Raw genomic sequence first — 18,753 nt, 5'->3', positions numbered from 1 at the left:
GTCACTTCTCGGCCTTTTGGCTAAGATCAAATGTAGTATCTGTTCTTATCACTTTAATATCTGATATGTCCTCTATTTGAGGACAATATATTAAATGAATTTTTGGGACTGGGAGATGGAATAGGAGCTTGCTCTGCCCACTCCACACATTGACCTGGTATTCAGGAATGGTGCACCCCCTCCAGGGGAACTAAAAAAAAAAAAGAAAATTATGTACTAATTTCTCTCTTATTTATCATAGAGGTTCATAATGTTAATAATGTTTGTTTTTTTCTTAATTCTTGTTTATCTTTCTTCTTTTTCTGTGTATAGTATTCCTTCAACTATCTTCTGTAATGTTGGCTTAGTGGTCTTGAATTGCTTCAATTTATACTTATCATTGAATGTCTTTATTTTCTCTTTGGTCTTAAAGGATAACTTTGCCGGATATAGTAATTGTAGTTTGCAGTTATTTTTTGTCAGGGCTAGAAATACATCAGTCTATGCTTTCCTGGTCTTTAGGATTTTTGCTGAGAAGCCTGCTGTTACTCTTCTAGGTTTGCCTTTGTAAGTAACTTGTTGCTTCTCTCTTGCAGCTTTCAGTATTCTTTCTTCATTCTGTACTCTTTACATTTTACTTAGAGAATGATGTAGAGAATATGTCTTTTCTGACCATGTCTATTTGGGTTTCTAAATGACTCCTGTACTTGGATGTCCATATATTTCCCTATATTTGGGAATTTTTTTGTTCAAATTTCCTTGAGCAGTTTTTTTATGCCTTTAGTTTATATCTTGGCTTCCTCTTCTACAACAAAGATTTGTAGGTTTAATGTCTTAATCATATTCCTGATGTCTTGAATGCTGTTGTTAAGACTGCTTATTTTTAGGTCAGTGCTGATGATTCACACCAGTAATCGTAGCTACATGGGAGACTGAGATCAGGAGGACTGAACTTTGAGGTCAGCCTGGCCAAAAAAAAAAATGGTGACACTCCATCTCAAAAATAACAGCAGGTAAAAAGGGCTGAAGAGCTGGAAGGTGTGGTTCAAGTGAAGGAGTACCTACCTAATAAGCATGAAATCAAGAGTTCAAACCCCAGTACTGCAAAAAGAAAAAAAAGACTGCTCATTATTTTCTTTATTACTATCTGAATATAACAATGCCTCGTTTGTTTTCAATTCCTGATATTCTTTCTTCCAATAAATTAGAAATTGGTGATACTTCCATTAAGTTTTAAACTTTGATTTACTGAGTTTTTCAATTCCAAGATTTCCATTTTTTTCAGGATTGTACTTCTGCTGAATTTCTCATCCAAGTATTGTATTGAATTAACTTCTTTACTTCATTTTTCAATTGGAAGACTCTTTGATCAGTTTTTATATCTAAACTTTTGAATTATTTGCCCTGCATTTCAATCATGTCATTATCTTTGGATTCACTTACTGAAGAGATTTGGAATTTTGAGAGTCACATTTCTATGCTTTTTCAGAATTCTTATACTTCTTTGTTGTGATTTCACATCTTTTGGGATGGATATCACTTCTGGTTTTAGATGGGGTCTTTTTAATGAGCAGCCTTCTTTGAGGACTCTGTTCCCAGTACCAAACAGAGAGGAAGAAACTGCCATAACAACTACAATGCCAAAACAAATCAAGTGTATAAATACAATTAAAATCAACTAAAGACAGTTACTATACTACCTATAAGTATAGAAAATAAAGGGGAAATGATTTGTTTCACCATGTTTAGCTTTCCTGGCACAAGCCTAGCTACTACTTGAGATGGCAGCAGACTTAGCATTGTCCATGTGATGGTGGTTTTGCAGTCATGCAAAAATACAAGAATTACAGAATCATGCAGGCTTCCACCCAAATTCCAAAAGAAAGCCTGAGAGGTCAGGCCATGTATGACATGGTTGGAGTTCTTGCAGGCTTCCACTGTGAGAGCAAGATAAAGCTGTGAGAGTGAAATCTAAGCTGTAGGGTTGGTGGAGTGACTCAAGCAGTTATTGATGCCAAAAATGTAGAACATCTGCCAAGGAAAGCTGCAGTCAGTGGGGTCAGAAGTGACACCATATGGGCTGCCTTTTAGGGCTTACATTCAGATTCAGTGTACCATGGATACTGGATATAGAGCCATAGAATTTACTGTTTGCAATCTGGGTTTTGGATTTTCTTTGTCTTGATCCTTCCTTGCTACTTGATTCCTCCCTTTTGGCATGGGAATGTTTATTCTGTGCCATTGCATCTTGGAAGTATGCAACTTCTTATTGTTTTTATAGGGACTCACAGCTAAGACTGCCTTGAGTCTCAGTGGAATTGTCCCACATGGACTTTTGAACAAATCTGGAACTGAAAAAACTATGGGAACTCATAGAGATAGATTGAAGCCATTTTGCCTCATGAGATGGGCATGAGTCTTTAGGGGACAAGGAGTGGAAAGTTATAGTTTAAGATTTGTTTTGTTGTCAAGTTGTCAAGTGGTGTACTTATGATGGCTAATTTTGTCAGGTTGAATGGATTGCCTAGGAGATTAGTAAAGCATACCACTGGATGTGTCTGTGAGGTGATTTCAGAGAAGATTAGCTATAGGGATAGGGGGAAGACCAATCCTGAATGGGTTGGGTGACCAGGATAGAAAAAAAAAGAGGGAAAGGGAGAAATCCAGCTTGAAAAGGTAAAAGCTAGCAAGAACACAAGCATTCTTGCTCTCTTCTTTGGCCACCATGAGGTGCACATGGTCCCACTGCTATGATGTGCTGCTTCACAATGGACTGAAAATGAAGCTAAGTGACCATGGGATAAAATCTCTGAAACCATGAGCCAAAAGAAATGATTCCTTCCTTTAAATAGTTTTCTTGGGTACTTTGTTATAGCAATGAAAAAGTAACACAGAAGGTTAAAGAAAAGAAAAAGGACAAAAATAAAAAGAATGTGAGGGCTTCAAACTATATTACAAAGCAATAGCAATAAAAACAGCATGGTACTGGCACAAAAACAGACATGAAGACCAGTGGAACAGAATAGAGGACCCGGATATGAAGCCACACAACTATAACTGACTTATCTTTGACAAAGGCACTAAAAATATATGATGGAGAAAAGACAGTCTCTTCAACAAAAACTGCTGGGAAAACTGGTTAGCAGTCTGCAAAAAACTGAAACTAGATCCATGTTTATCACCCTATACCAATATTAACTCAAAATGGATCAAGGATCTTAATATCAGACCACAAACTCTAAAGTTGGTACAGGAAAGAGTAGGAAATACTTTGGAACTAATAGATATAGGCAAGAACTTTCTCAATGGAACCCCAGCAGCTCAGCAACTAAAAGATAGCATTGATAAATGGGACTTCATAAAACTAAAAAGCTTCTGCTCAACAAAAGAAATGTTCTCTAAACTGAAGAGACCACCCACAGAGTGGGAGAAAATATTTGCCAGCTACACATCAGACAAAGGACTGATAACCAGAATATATAGGGAATTTAAAAAACTAAATTCTCCTAAAATTAATGAATTAATAAAGAAATGGGCAAGTGAACTAAGCAGAACTTTCTCAAAAGAAGAAATTCAAATGGCCAAAAAACAGGTGAAAAAATGCTCACTATCCCTAGCAATAAAGGAAATGCAAATCAAAACCACACTAAGATTCCACCTTACCCCTGTTAGAATAGCCATCATTAGCAACACCACTAACAACAGGTGTTGGTGAGGATGTGGGGAAAAAGGAACCCTCTTACACTGCTGGTGGGAATGTAAACTAGTACAACCACTCTGGAAAAAAATTTGGAGGCTTCTTAAAAATCTAAACATAGATCTACCATATGATCCAGCAATACCACTCTTGGGGATATACCCAAAGGAATGTGACTGAGGGTTACTCCAGAGGCACCTGCAAACCCATGTTTATTGCAGCACTATTCACAATAGCCAAGTTATGGAAACAGCCAAGATGCCCCACTACCGATGAATGGATTAAGAAAATGTGGTATTTATACACAATAGAATTTTATGTAGCCATGAAGAAGAATAAAATGTTATCATTCACAGGTAAATGGATGGAACTGGAGAACATTATTTTGAGTGAGGTTAGCCTGGCCCAAAAGACCAAAAATCATATGTTCTCCCTCATATGCAGACATTAGATCAAGGGCAAACATAACAAGGGGATTGGACTTTGATCACATGATAAAGCGAGAGCATACAAGGGAGGTATGAGGATGGGTAAGACACTCAAAAACTAGATAGCATTTGTTGCCCTCAATGCAGAGAAACTAAAGCAGATACTTTAAAGCAACTGAGGCCAATGAGAAGGGGACCAGGAACTAAAGAAAAGGTTAGTTCGAGAAGAATTAACTTAGAAGGTAACACACATGTACAGGAAAGCAATGCGAGTCAACTCCCTGTATAGCTATCCTTATCTCAACTAGCAAAAACCCTTGGTTCTTCCTATTACTGCTTATACTCTCTCTTCAACAAAATTAGAGATAAGGGCAAAATAGTTTCTGCCTTGTAGCAAGGGGTTAGGGAAAAAAAAGAATGTGAGGGAAAGGAAGAGAAAAGCATAAGAGATTAAAAGATTCTAATTATAAAATAAAGAAAAATACATAAATAAAATTAGGTAAAAGTAACAGGAGGACTAAAAATATAAAAGATTTTTGAAAATACAATAAAGTAAAAGCAATACTAAAAAGAAAAAATTAAAAAAAGGAAGAACAAAAGAGAAACCAGGTGCTGTTGGCCCATACCTGTAATCTGAGCTGTTTGGGAGGTTGAGATCTGGATGATTACAGTCCCAGACCAGCCTCCACAAAAATAAATAAGTAAATAAATAAATTATAATAGTAAAACAAAATAAAATAAATTCACAAGACTTCATCTCTATGGGAAAAACTGGGCATGGTGGTGTGTGCCTGCAATCCCATCAACAGCAGGAAGCCTAAAATAGGAGGATTGCAGTCCAGGGTTGCCTGGTCAAAAAGAAAGAACCTATCTCAAAAATAAGCAGAGATAAAAGGGCTGGAGGAATGATTCAAGCAGTAGAACTCATGTTTGGCAAAGCCCTGAGTTCACATCCATTAGAAAGAGAAAGAATGAGAGTGGGAGAGGGAGGGAGAGAGGTATCAGAGGATCAGAAAAGGGAAATGATAGAGAAGTTTCTTTCTGGGTTCTTGAATATTGGAATCTCCCAGGACATGGGGTGGGGGGAGTAGTGAGTAGTAGCTGGAGTCTCTTGTAGTTTCTGTCTTTTCCCACTGTGCAGGTTGGTGCTACGTATGGACTGAAGGCTGGGTCAGTCAAGAATATGTTGTCAGTAACAGGGCTGCATTCACTTTAGAATCTTTCTTTCTTTGCATAGTAGGAGCTGCTGCTGGCCCTAATGAGCCTTGTGGCCTATGGACCAGACAGGTTCTAGAAGTCCATCAGTTTGTGCACCCAGGAGCAGCAAACTTCCAAGCTGAAGGTTCCCCCCCTGAGTGCATTTGGAGAGTGGGGGAAGCACTGCATGGAGTTCTGCACTGGTGGGGATAACCCAAGGGAACCAGGCACTCTGTGTGAGGATCTCAGCACTTTCAGATCCTGCCCATCAGTAAATTACCTTGAGGGAAAGAGGACGCTACCAAAATCGGTTGATCTGCTGGGCCTGGGGTCAGAGGTCTCAGTCCTGTCCAGCAGCACACCACAGGTGGGAGAAGGGCAGCTCCAGAGACCAAGGAGTCTATTGTCCATGGGCTTGGAGCTCTTAGTTTTCACAGTAATTCACAGGTGAAGGGGCTCCTTCCTTGCCACAAAAGGGCAAGTCCATCGACTACCCTGCCGTCTCTGTTGCTGGGGGTCCCTGTTGCCTAAACTTCTCAGTGGGTCCACATCTTAACTTCGCCCTCTCCACGACTGCTCTCATGACCATTTCCCACCCAGACCTTGAGGCAGGGTATCTCCAAGCTCCCTGCCTAGTGATTGTCCCTTATTTTCAGGTCCTCAGAGTAGCTCAGTCTCAAATAATAGACCCCCTCTCAAGATGGTACCTAACAATAGTATTCATTCTCAGATATGGGGAGTGATGCAATGGGTTTCTTCTCCCGTGCTAGCCTGTCATGCAGGAGGAGTTACTGTCAAGCTTAATCCCTATATTGGGTTTATGGTTTGTATGAACTGTTGGTTTCACCTTGTCTAGGTCTGCCAATCTCTTGCCACTAGGGTTGTTATCTTGTGGCTTATGGTTCCCCTCGACCAAGGAAGTGGGGTTGGAGTGGCATTCTATTTCCTACTTTTTTCTGCATTGCCTTTCTGTTTCTCCATGCTTTTTAGTTGTCTTGTCACATCTTCCTTGATTTCTGATGCGTTCCTCTCTTTCTTTGGAATATAGTTTCTCCTTTGTCACCCTGACTCTTCTCATTTATGGAGTCACATGGAAGAAACTTCTCATGTCATTTTATCCTGAAAAAAAATTAATTTGTTGAAGCTTGTTTTGTGATTCAGAATATGGTTCATCTTGGATAATCATTCATATGACTTTGAGAAGAATATGTAGGTTGCTGTCTTGTGGTTGATTATTATACAAATATCTGTTAGGTGTATTTAATGGTGTTGTTCAAGTCTTGTATTGATATTTTGTTAAGTTTTTCTATCCATTATTAAATGTAGGTTATTGAAATCTCAAACTATTATTATAGAACTGCCATATATCTCCATAATCTGTACATTTATACATTTGTACTGGGGCTTTGCTGTTTGGTTCATATATTTATAATTTATTTGTCTTTTCTCATCATTGTTATTGTTGGACTGGGGATACACTGTGACATTTACAAAAGTGCTTACAATATATCATAGTTGAATTCACCTCCTCCATCATTCTCCTTTATCCCTCCCTCTCCCCATTCCTGGAATAGTTTCAACAGATCTTATTTTTCATTTACATACATGAGTACATAATATTTCCACCATATTCACCCTCCTACATCCTTTCCTTACATCCTCCCCCCTCCCACTGGTACCAACCTCCCAGACAGGACCTGTTTTGCCTTCCTGTTCTGTTTTGTTTTTTTAAAGACAGTTTTGTTGAAGATAACTATGCATGGTGTTTCATTGTGACATTTCATTGTATATATGTAAAATAAGGAATTTTTTCTGGTAGCACTGAAGTTTGAACTCAGCACCTCATGCTTGCTAAGTAGGTAATATTACTGCTTTAGTCACTCTGCCAGCCCTATAATTGATATGTCTTAATAAATCAACCATTTTAAATATCACATAGTACCCTCCTTTTATCTCTTAACACTTTTGTTTTAGAGTCTTTTTCTGATATCTGTAGAGCTAAGGTACCTTTTGATTGCATGGAATAACATTTCCAGCCCATTTATGTCCAATCTATTTGTGTCTTTAGGTCTGAAATGAACTTTTATAGATAATATATATGTGGACATTTCTTATTTATGTGGTAGTGAGGTTTGAACTCAGGGCCTCATACTTGTTAGGCAGGTTCTCCACCACTTGAACTACTCCCAACCTCCTTCTTTTGGCAGTTCTGGGATTTTGGGCTCAGGGCCTCACGCTTAAGACACACACCTGGCCCTTTTTGCTTTAGTTATTTTTTCAGAGAGGGTCTCACATTTTTGCCTGGGGCCAGCCTCATACGTGATCTTCTTACTTATGCCTTCTGCATGACTGGGATTACAGGTATGAATCACCATGTGTATCTTGTCTATTGAAATGAGGGTCTTACTTTTTTCCTGGGCTGATCTTGAACTGCAATTCTCCCATTCTCTGCCTCTTGAGTAATGGAGATGATAGGTATGTACTATCCCATGCCCAGTCCAATATTTGGATCATTTTTTGCTATCCTTTTTTTCCTCATCTTTGCTTTTAAAATACTTACTGATAAGGACTTCTGAAATTTTGTGGTTTATATTTTAATCTGTCATGTCTTCCCCCATATCTTTTCCAATGCTCTTTTCTTTTGTGCTTCATTAATGTTTTATACTATACCATTTTGATTTCCTTCTCATTTCTTTTTCTGTATATTTTTAAGTTATTTTCTTAGTAGTTGCCCTGGGGATTACAATTAACATGTTAACTTATGACAATACACTTTAAATTAATACCAACTTGATTAGAATAGTTTATCAAAGTCTTTGCTGCTATATAGCTCCACTCCCTTTATGTTGTTGTCATAAATTAAATCTTCACATATGATATGCCCATTAACATAGATTTATATTGTCTTATGCAGTTGTTTTTAAATCATATGTTAAAGAGGAGTTACGTTCCCAGAATACATTATATATATACATTTATATTGATTATATTTATATAAATTTATATTCACTCATATAAAGCACTTTTGCCATGTGCTTTATTTCTTTGGATTGCAGTCTAGTGTGGTCTGGATATCTCCCTTTAGCATTTATCCCAGAGAAAATTCAAATAATAGGAGGAACATTTAATCTAAAAGAAAACCTATCATCTAAGATGAGGGTTTACTAGATCAAGATGGCAGTGAATTTACAGACTAGAGTTTGGGGATTTCATGGCTAAATCATTTGATTTTCTTTATGACAGGGATTTTGAGTTCATCTTCTCAGAATGAGAAGGAAAATGCACAGACAGCATGACTGACCCTAGAGAAGGTTTGAAAAAGTAACTAAGAGTACAAGAGATAGAATTGAGCTAAGAGCAGCCCTTATGCACTTACCTATTTATTCATCTCTAACACTGGGCTAGGATTTCATTCCACCATGCTGAGTATTATACCTATACAAACTTTTGGAAACAAAGCCTCTGTTGGGTTACTGCAGTCCCCACCGCAGCAGCCATGTTGCCTGTGCTCCCTATAGGTGGTGCTGTGTTTTGGAGGCTGATCCCAGCAGGCGATGCGGTGTGAGTCAGCACTTTCTCATTTTGTGACGTGTCACGCTGTCGCAGCTCATTGTCGTCATCTTCGTGGTTATCGTCGTCGTCGAGCAGAGATTGGTGTAGTGAGAGGATCAACTTTGCTCTTTTTCTTCTTTGTGAGGGCGACCAACGAGGAGGAGGAGGCTCGGGACTGGGCAAGGACAGAAGTAAGACTGAGCAGGAAGGGGACAAAGGACAGTTTGTGGTGGGGCAGCAGCAGCGGCGGCGGAGAAAGGTGAGGCCGTAGCTTACCTAGGCCGCAGCAGCCATGGCGGTGGACTTTGGGGACCAGGCCAGTGGCTTCCGCCATTTTGAGGTGATCCAGTTTATTAACAATGAGATCCTTACCAACGGCGGTGGACCGGAGTTCTATGTGGCCTTCAGCTCGCGGCCCTGGACTGAGGTAGAGGACCAGCTTTGTACCATCTTGGCAGACCCACAGGTGTCACGTGCCCTCAAGAGGTCCTGTGCCTGGAGCAGCCTAGCTTTGGGTGTGCGAATGATTGTGAGGCAGCGCGAGAAGCAGGTGCGAAGGGTCCGGCGGCTGCAGGACAAGGTGGAGGAGCACGATATCGCTTCCTGGGCTCTGGTCTCAAAGCTGCAAGAGTTGCGGGAGGAGAGAGATGAGGCGGTTGCGCAGCTGCGTTTTACACAGGCTGCACTACGGCAGGCAATAGATGAGCGAGAAGTGCTTCGCCATAAGCTGCACCGTGCTAACAGGTCGGCACAAATCATCCCACTGGCCCAAGATATAGTGCCTACCACTCAAGCCGAGCAGCTTGGGGCTGGAGTAGTGCTCCTACATGCAGAGCAGCAGACAGATATGGGGGGTCTGCAGGCTGTGGGGGGTATTGGGGTCATGGACATCTATGGCAGGCAGTATTTCCAGGCCCAGATACCAGCCCCAACAGCTGTTGTTTACATACCAGGACCCTCAAGTTCCTGGGTTCCAACCATGAAAACCCCTCATCCAATCCCGATACCAAACCCACTTACATTACATCCATCATTCCCAGTGAATATTCCATTTTTGCCACCTCAACCACCTGCGGTACTCATGGAAGCTGCAACAGGAGTATTCCCACTGCACATCCCTCCTATGGGGATATACCCACCTGGCCCATGGGCTGTATCGGGCTTCCAAAGGGAGATGGCTCCTCAGTGGGACCAGACATGCTACATTCCAGTGGAACAATCTGAGATCCTGCAGGGGTCCAGCCTCCTGGGAGATCACAGAAACCTAGGCCAGGAAGAAGGTTCAGAGAGCCTCCAGAAAATGCTCTCCCTGGGGAACAGATGGAGCCATATCCAGGAAGAAGAGCCACAGAAACCCCAGGGAATGGATCTCCTTGGGGAAAGTGGGCTACACAACCAAGAAGATCAAGAGAGACCCCAGGGGTTGGATCCCCTGGGCAGCACCAGAAGCCAAGGTCAGGAAGAAGGTCCAGAGATGGCTCAAGGATTGCACCCCCTGAGGTTAAGAAGGAGCCACAGCAGGGAAAGAGTAGAGATTGTCCAGGGCATGGCAGCCCTTGATCTAAGCAGGAGGCATAGCTTGGAGGAAGGTGCAGAGAGTGCTCAGGGGATGGCAGCTCCAGTGTTCAGCAGGAACCACAATCAAGAAAAAGGCTCAGAGAGGCTCCAGGAAACCCCTTTCTGGGAGAGCAGGAGCCAAGCTGTGAGTCCAAAGAAAATGCAACTTCAGAGGAAGAAGTTCAAGAAACCACAAGGGAAAAAAACCTCAGAATCCCAGTCTGCCTCACACTACAGTCAAGAGAATTGGTTCTGCCCATGGTGTAAAGCAATAAATTTTTCGTGGCGCACGTTCTGCTATAAATGCAAGAGAGTATATATGCCAGTTGAGAGTGGAGATGTTGACTCAGGACACACTCACTGAATTCAAAAAGGTAAGAAAGAATGGAAACACTCCAAAGAGAAGCCAATTTCTTAAAACTCCCTTCTGATAAAAAAAAGTAGCTTATGTATTACACAGAAAATTTGAAAGCAAAATTATTATAAAGAAAATTAAATAATCCATTATTGCCCTGCTCAAATTAACTACTTTTTATCATTGTGGGCACACATCTATACAAATAAAATGTACATATTAATATTCTTACTTATGGATTTACTTGAACAAAGAGGGGCTACTTTTGAGTATCACACTTTTTAAGTCAGAAATTTCTCCTAATTGCATTTAAATTTTGCAGGTGGTGGATTTCCAATGGCCATTGCTTACTAGTTGATTCCTTGAAGAAGCTGAAGTTATGAAGCCTTTTTTTCCATCTTTTCTTTTTTCTTCTTAATTTTCATTTTTTGTGAAAATGCCATGTATTGACTGGGAGCAGTCATATGATTTCAAAGTTGTAAGCTATGTTAAATTTTAGGAATACAACTTTTCCTTCATGTTATTGTTCTTCAGAAACTACTGCAGTGTTTCATATGTACTTTTTTGTTTTTTAAGTTTTATAGGTAAAGTCTTGTTTTTGTGTCTTAGCTCCACCAAACTTGCTTGTCCCAAGCTGAACTGATGACATTAGCTCTCCCAAGAGCCAAAAGAAATAACACCTTAATTCTGATGGACCCACACTTCAGTGAGAGCCCCGCTGCCTGGAACCAAGAAGAATGAGAAGTTAAGGAAGAAGAGATGCTTTGGCACTCATTAGGGGGATGCTATAGAGGAAAATGGTTTTGTTAGAAGTTAATATCCACATTGGCCAAGGGGTTGACTTGAAGGAGTTTGGAGGGCTGTAGTGTTAATTTTACATATGATAGCAAATTTGATTGATTTAATTTATCAAACAAATAGCTACTGATTGCTTAGTATTTGTTAAGAGTTGAAACATTATGGTGTTATCTGGTGCACACATCATTATCATTTTTGGTGAGTTGGTTAGATGACAGGAGAGCATAATTTGGGATACGAATTAGATCAGGAGTGTCTTCTTTGCCTTGTGTGTAGTGTAGCCTTGGGTAAAACCAACTGAAATAACATTCAGATCCAGATCCATTTTTGTATTTCTGAGAAGCAACATGAAAGAGACTTTCATGAAAAGCCTTGAGTGACCAAAATGTTCCCCTCCTTGTCCTAAGTGAGACTAATGAGCAGTGTTTGTAAAGATCAGAAAATGGCCTCATGAAAGTACAGGCAGGGTTTTTCTGATCCTCTGCTGATTTCCTTTCTTGAGAGTCACAGCTATCTTCCTGGCTGCCCACTAGCCTGCCTGAAAGACCACGGGACTGTCTTGAAGAAAGTCAGTGCTTGGGAGAATGTTGGCTATACACTCCTGCTCTCAGTCTCAGGCTGTCTCCATCACAAATCCCCTCAGTCAGCAGTGGGTAAAGAACAAAATGGATTCCAAGGATAGACATCAGGGCCACTAGGCTATGGATGGATGGTACTTCTTTTGGGAGGACTAATTTGGTTAAAAATAGAGTTGGTCAAAGGCCAGCACTCTTGGGAATTTCCCTGGGTTCCTTCTTTTCCACTCGGTGTGTTATCTGCAGGCTCTCTGCTTCCCCAAGGCAGCTGCTGCAAGGCAGTGTGAGGCTAGGAGTGGGAAGTTAGATTTGCCTCCAGTGTGAACTAGGGGTGCTTTTGAATTCCCTGTGAGAACCTGTTCTGCTCCCCAAGATTTACCTTTGTCAGGGTTTTTCTGATCTTAACTAGTAATAAAGAGTTGAACTTGCCTCATGTGTGTTTTGTATATTGTGTATCTTGGGTTTGCACAGAAGTGGCAGCTCAAACCCTCATCTTCCTCCATCCTACTGAGGTGAAGGAGAGTTAAATTTAGCTCATTATTGGAGAGCCCCTCCTCTTCCCATGAGTTACTCAAGAATTGGAGGCATCTCTGTGGGGCCTTCAATCCATCATGAATTTCCCTGTGACCATCACTGTGCAAGTCCATACAGTCCCTTGAAGGTGGGTATGGCTGCTGCTCCAGTGCAGGTGGGGCACAGGAGTGGGAGGGTGCTGGAGAGGGGTAGGAGAGAGGGGGAAAGGGGTGAAAAGGTGGGGTGAGTGTTACTGCCCATGCTAGAGTCTTGATGCCTGCAGTCCATCTTCCCTCTGTGTACCTTTTCTGCCTGAGGTTCCTTGATGTCGCTCCTGTTTTTTGCCCTCTAAGGCACTATCCCCTCCCTCCTACATATAATTCTATCAAGAAATTCAGGAATCTGAAAAGCAGCCAGGCTATAGACTATCTGCTCACAAGACAAATATTCCTGAGGCTAAGGAGGGTGGAGGTTGGTGACCTGCTTCCTATGGGGATAGGAATGAGGGCAAAAAACAAAAGTAACTCTGCCTTACCAGCCTTCTCACATCCCTCAGAGGTGTGATTATTGAGAGGGCCTTAGTAACTTGGGAGAGGAGCACTAGAGAGGAAGGGGTCCACCAGAGACATCAGATACCAAACTTGGTTAAGGCAGGTTTTGTGCTATTCTTGTGTGCCTTGAGAACTCCTTGGAATTTTGTGAAGACAAGACACAGATGACGAGGCAAGCTAAGACAGGAAAAGGTTGGGACTCTTAAAACATATATGACTTAATATTGTATTTCAAATTGAACATTTTCCCCTCTTTCTCTGAGCCATGTTTTCAATTGCAAATATGTGCAGATTTTTCACACCATAGTCCAGGGACAAATCAAACCATCACTACCCACTACCCTAGCCTGGGGATCACCCAATCCCCTCCCCACTCATCGATTACTGGTGATCAAGAATCACCCAGGTTTTTCCCCTTCTATAGTTTAGTGCAGGTTTTAAAAGCACTTGGAAGTGTTTTCTATCTCTGCTTCCACCTCATACCTGGCCCATCATGGCTGTTTGCAACTTTTTCTCTAACCTTTAATAAACTCTATTATCTCCCTTACTATATCCATGTGTTCTGCCTGGATGCTTCCATGTGGGACATAAAGAATTTGGGCATCTTCTTATCAAAGACTATATGAACCTACAACAATGAGGCTTGGGAATGTTCTAGCATAATCTATTTTCATGTACTAGCAGGTCATTGTAGATCTCATCAAAACAGACTCTGCTGTTCATTGGAATGCATTTAGACCTATATATTTTAATATGATTGTACAGTCTTTCAGAACTGACATTTTTCTTTTTATATTAGCATATATAAGTTAGTTGTACAATGAGGTTTCATTGTGGCATTTACAGGTGTGCTTACAATGTATCTTAATTAGATTTACTCCCTCCATCATTCTTTCTCATCCACCTCCCCACTTCTCAGATACTTGCTCTGTTATTCACTAACCACACAACCTAAAATAAGTTACTGAATTTTTCTGAGTCCCAGCAACTGTTAGCTCCTTTTCCCTACAATTGGAACTCTGTTCTTGGTGCTATGGTAATGAGTACAGGATTTATTAGGGAACTAATAGTAAGAGCCACCACTGAGGTTTTTCTATGAGCCAGACTCTCTAAGTATATTATGCCTTTGGTGACTATAGGACTAATAGTTATCCATATTAGTAGTTCTTCAAACTGGGTACTATCACCCCCATTTTACAAATATGGTAAGTCAGTATCCAAATTTTGGAATCAGTGAAGCCTGGCTTCAAAATGAAATTTTACTTGTTTCAGCATCTGTGCTCTTCCCATCATATCATACTACCTTAACCATTTGCCCCTACTGAGTAATTTGTGTTATTAACAGGAATCATCAATACTTAAGCCAAATGAAATGACTGAAATGGAGGGAGTTTGAGTCATAGTGGCAGTCTGTTATTCATGGAACTGCTTTTAGGATATCCCAAATTTTTGAATATGACTGTCTAGGCTGCCAGACAGCAGGGCCATTTATTATCTTAGTCATTAGGATGCCAAAAAAGAGGGATGGTGATAATTTAGGCAGGGGAGTGACTTGTGTTTGATTCAGCAGGCAAAATTTATGAAAAGTTTATATACATGTTTAATATGATGAAGACAGAACATATCTTTGACTGCCTGTGTAAAGTTGTCTGAAATAGTTTTAAAAGTGTCTCATGTAAATATTATGTGCTCATGTATGAAAATGGAAAAATGAGACCTGTTGAAACTATTCCAGGAATGGGGGGGAGGGTAAGGGAGAATGACGAAGGGGGTGAATTCAGCTATGATATATTATAAGAACTTTTGTAAATGTCACAATGTACCCCCTGTGCAACAATAATAAAAAAAGATAAAACAAAAATTTATTACCAAAAAAGTGTCACTTATAAGAGTCTAACATATGTTTATATGTTTTTTCACTGGGGGGAGACATCAAAAGTTTTAGACTCTTGTTGAAAAATAGGGAATAGAATTGATGCTTTTTAATTCATTTACGCAAAATCGATGACAATGGCAAATAAATAAATATTTTCCCTACCACAAACCTTGTAAAGTCTCAACACCAATGGTAGTGGCTTCTCATTATGTGGTACAGTTCCTGTGCATAGCACTTTCTTCACTTTTGGTGCATGATAGAGTGATTATATCCAATGCTACCAAACTCCAAATGTGCTTAAGAATACTGCACAGATCTGGCTTGTGACCTTAGGAGGTTGCTCTTCAACAGATTTTCTCATAGTCATTAATGTTTATTTTTTAATGTTTAAGAAAATTGTTTGAAACAGTGCAATAGGCATAGGAATTGTTATACTTATTATCAATTATAGGGTACTTTGTACAATTCTTTGATTACAACTCCTTGTTTGGTTCATTGTTAGAAGCACCCTCTTCAATGGCCCTAAGAATTCCACCAGTAGTTTAGATCCTGGCCCCAGTAGCCTCACCTCTAGCAATTGTGGAATAACACCATATCACCCCAAGTGCTGATTTCAGAGGTAAGCCATGACACTGGGAATTTCTAGTTTTTTCTACTACTTTATAGATCAAACAAACAGTATACATTCAGAACAGTCTTGCTATAGAGTGGGCAATGATGTGCTCTACTCTGTGGAAGTAATTGTTATTGCCCTCAATGATCTCCTGTTCTATTAGAAGAAGTAAGATAGGTAAGTAAGATAAGTATGAAACAGTAGTTCTCAGCCATTTCATCAATTGTTCTATCATGGTTCTGGCCTGTAGATATCAATTTTTGAAAGATTCTGTATGTCAAGTGGTATAAATTAGTTTATGATTATTTTCTCATTTAATATTTAAAAAGCCTACATAAAGTTCCCTCATACAAATTTAATACAATTCCAACAAAAAGCAGTTGCTTACCATTTTAGCACAAGGTTTTTTTGTGTGAGAATTCAGTGAGTTCTGTTATTATTTTTACATGCAGCTGAATCACAGGCAAACTAGGCTTTTTGTAATACTAACTATACTTAAGAACTCATCAATGCTACCTTCTTGGAAGTATATGAAGTTTAGAAATATAAGTTAGGAACAAACTCTGTAGACAGCTCATAGTTTTAATACATGGTAAATGCCAGTAAGTGCTAATGGATTATAGGGCAGTCCAAGTTCAATCAATATGTACCATTTGGGATTGAAAGTTTCCACAGTATCCAAGTGGTTTCAAATTGTGCTCCCATTCCAAGAAAAATTGTTAAGAAAGCTGACTTTGCTTTACTTCAAAATAATATGTAATAGTACAGTATCACTTGAAACATTTTTAGGCCTTTGTTTTTTATGTCCATATCTACCATTTTAGGCTTTATTCTTCATTCTATACTACATTACAAAAATAATTGCACACAATGCAGAAACCTATGACTACTTTTGTGGTAGGCAGCATTAAATAATGTCCCAGTGTTTATAAAATGATGAAAAGAACACTCTGAGGGTAAAAGTTTCAGGAGATTTAATCTCATTTATTTTTTGCTTGATATATATTTATCTTGATAATTTTGATGAATTACGTTGGTTACAAGAAGTAAACAGATTAAGAAAGAATTGAAAATTTCATATCATTACCACTAAAATTCTTGATATTACCTAGTTTTGAAACAGGTATGATTTACTTTGTAGAAGACTCATACTATTGAACCTTCTACTTATCAAAGAGTCCAACATTTTCACCAAATATTACCGAGAAGGAAAAGAAAAATAATGCCAATATTGCATATGTAACTGCACAATGTATTTAAAAATCTACTATTAGCTGTTTTATTTACTGCATTACAATATTTTGTTTGCATTTACAAAACTGGAAATGTTTATTGTCCATTTCATTCCAGTTCTTTGCCAAATCTTAGTGTTTGTGATGTATAAGTCAAAGTAATAATTCATGTTTTAAAACATCAGATGTTTCTTACAAATATTTGAAAAAATACATAGACAAAAATAATGTTTTCTTGGACTTGAATCTTTTAGATTAAACTTCAGTGGTAGAACTTTATTTTAGAGCTTCCAAGAAAGAGAACAGATTTTTATTTATTTATTTATTTTTACTTCAGATATATGCATTTGCTTCCAGGCAGAATTTGTTCTGCCTTCTCCAATTTTGTTGAAGAGAAGACATAAGCAATAATAAGAAAGACATAGTGTTTTTGCTAGTTTGAGATAAGGATAGCTATGCAGAGAGATTCTTAGCATTGCTTCCATGCACAAGCATGGATTAATCTCTACCTGACCTCTTCACTACTTCCCAGTCACCTTCCCATAGTGACCTCTGTCATTTTAAGGTTACTATATTAGCTCCTCTACAGTGGGCACATCAAACACTTTAAAGTTTTAGGTTACCTTCCCTTTCCTTATTCCTCCTGTATGTGTTCTCCCCTTAGCATGTGACCCATGTCCAATAAACATTTGCTTTATGTTTAAAGTCCACATGTGAGGGAGAACATACAATTATTTGCCTTCTGAGCCTGGCTAACTTTGCTTAAGATGGTGTTCTCCAGTTCCATCCATCTACTTGCAAATGACAAGATTTCATTCCTCTTCATGGTTGAGTAAAGTTCCATTGTGTATAAATACTACATTTTCTTAATCCATTCGTCAGTAGTGGGGCATCTTGGCTGTTTCCATAACTTGGCTATTGTGAATAATGCTGCAATAAACATGAGTGTGCAGGTGCCTCTGGAGTAACCTGAGTCACATTCCTTTGGGTATATCTCTAAGGATGGTATTGCTGGATCATATGGCGGATCTATGCTTAATTTTTAAAGAAGCCTGTATATTGTTTTCCAGAGTGGTTGCACCAGCTTGCATTCCCACCAGCAGTGTATGAGGGTTCCTTTTTCCCCACATCCCCTCCAACATTTTTTGTTAGTGGTGTTTTTGATGATAGCTATTCTAACAGAGATGAAGTAGAATCTTAATGTGGTTTTGATTTGCATTTCCTTTACGGCCAGAGATGGTGAGCATTTTTTCATGTGCTTTTTGGCCATTTGGATTTCTTCTTTTGAAAAAGTTCTGTTTAGTTCAGTTGCCCATTTCTTTATTGGTTCATTAATTTGGGGGGTGGGGCTTAGTTTTTTGAGCTCCCTGTATATTCTGGTTTTCAGTCCTTTGTCTGATGTATAGCTAGCAAATATTTTCTCCTACTCTGTGGGTGGTCACTTTAAGTTTAGGGACCATTTCTTTTGTTGTGCGGAAGCTTTTTAATTTCATGTATTCCCTTTGTCCATCCTTTCTCTTAGTTGCTGAGCTGCTGGGGGAGAACAGATTTTTAGATGGGAAGTTGGAACCTCATTTACAAACAAGTGATATTTGTTTGTACTAATACCATACCCTGAGGCCCCCCCCCCACTCAGGATGAAGAGAGTCAGAAAGATGATTCAGTCACTATCCAAAGGCAATTGGGTTGATGAGGCCAAAATTTCTACAGGATGATTTATTTGTCTGTCAGGAGCTGAGGTGTAGAATGTGAAGTTATTTCTCTAAACCAAAATGAATAGACCACAGAGTAGACATTGGTAAATGATGAATGTGAAGGAAGTCAATGTCA

The 18,753-nt window shown here is 39.5% G+C and overlaps 1 protein-coding gene and 1 pseudogene across 1 annotated transcript; both read left to right on the top strand.

The window, feature by feature from the left end:
• Positions 1-181, top strand: LOC141419977 (U2 spliceosomal RNA; annotated as a pseudogene).
• An 8,964-nt stretch (positions 182-9,145) lies between these two features.
• Tex13d (TEX13 family member D) lies at positions 9,146-10,774 on the top strand. The gene has a single exon (XM_074062211.1). It carries the CDS (start codon positions 9,146-9,148, stop codon positions 10,772-10,774), a length of 1,629 nt encoding a protein of 542 aa, XP_073918312.1.
• The last annotated feature ends 7,979 nt before the right edge of the window (positions 10,775-18,753 follow it).

This window comes from Castor canadensis, chromosome X, assembly GCF_047511655.1.
Source record: "Castor canadensis chromosome X, mCasCan1.hap1v2, whole genome shotgun sequence".
NCBI lineage: Eukaryota > Metazoa > Chordata > Mammalia > Rodentia > Castoridae > Castor > Castor canadensis.
This window is presented reverse-complemented; position numbering and strand designations above follow the sequence as displayed.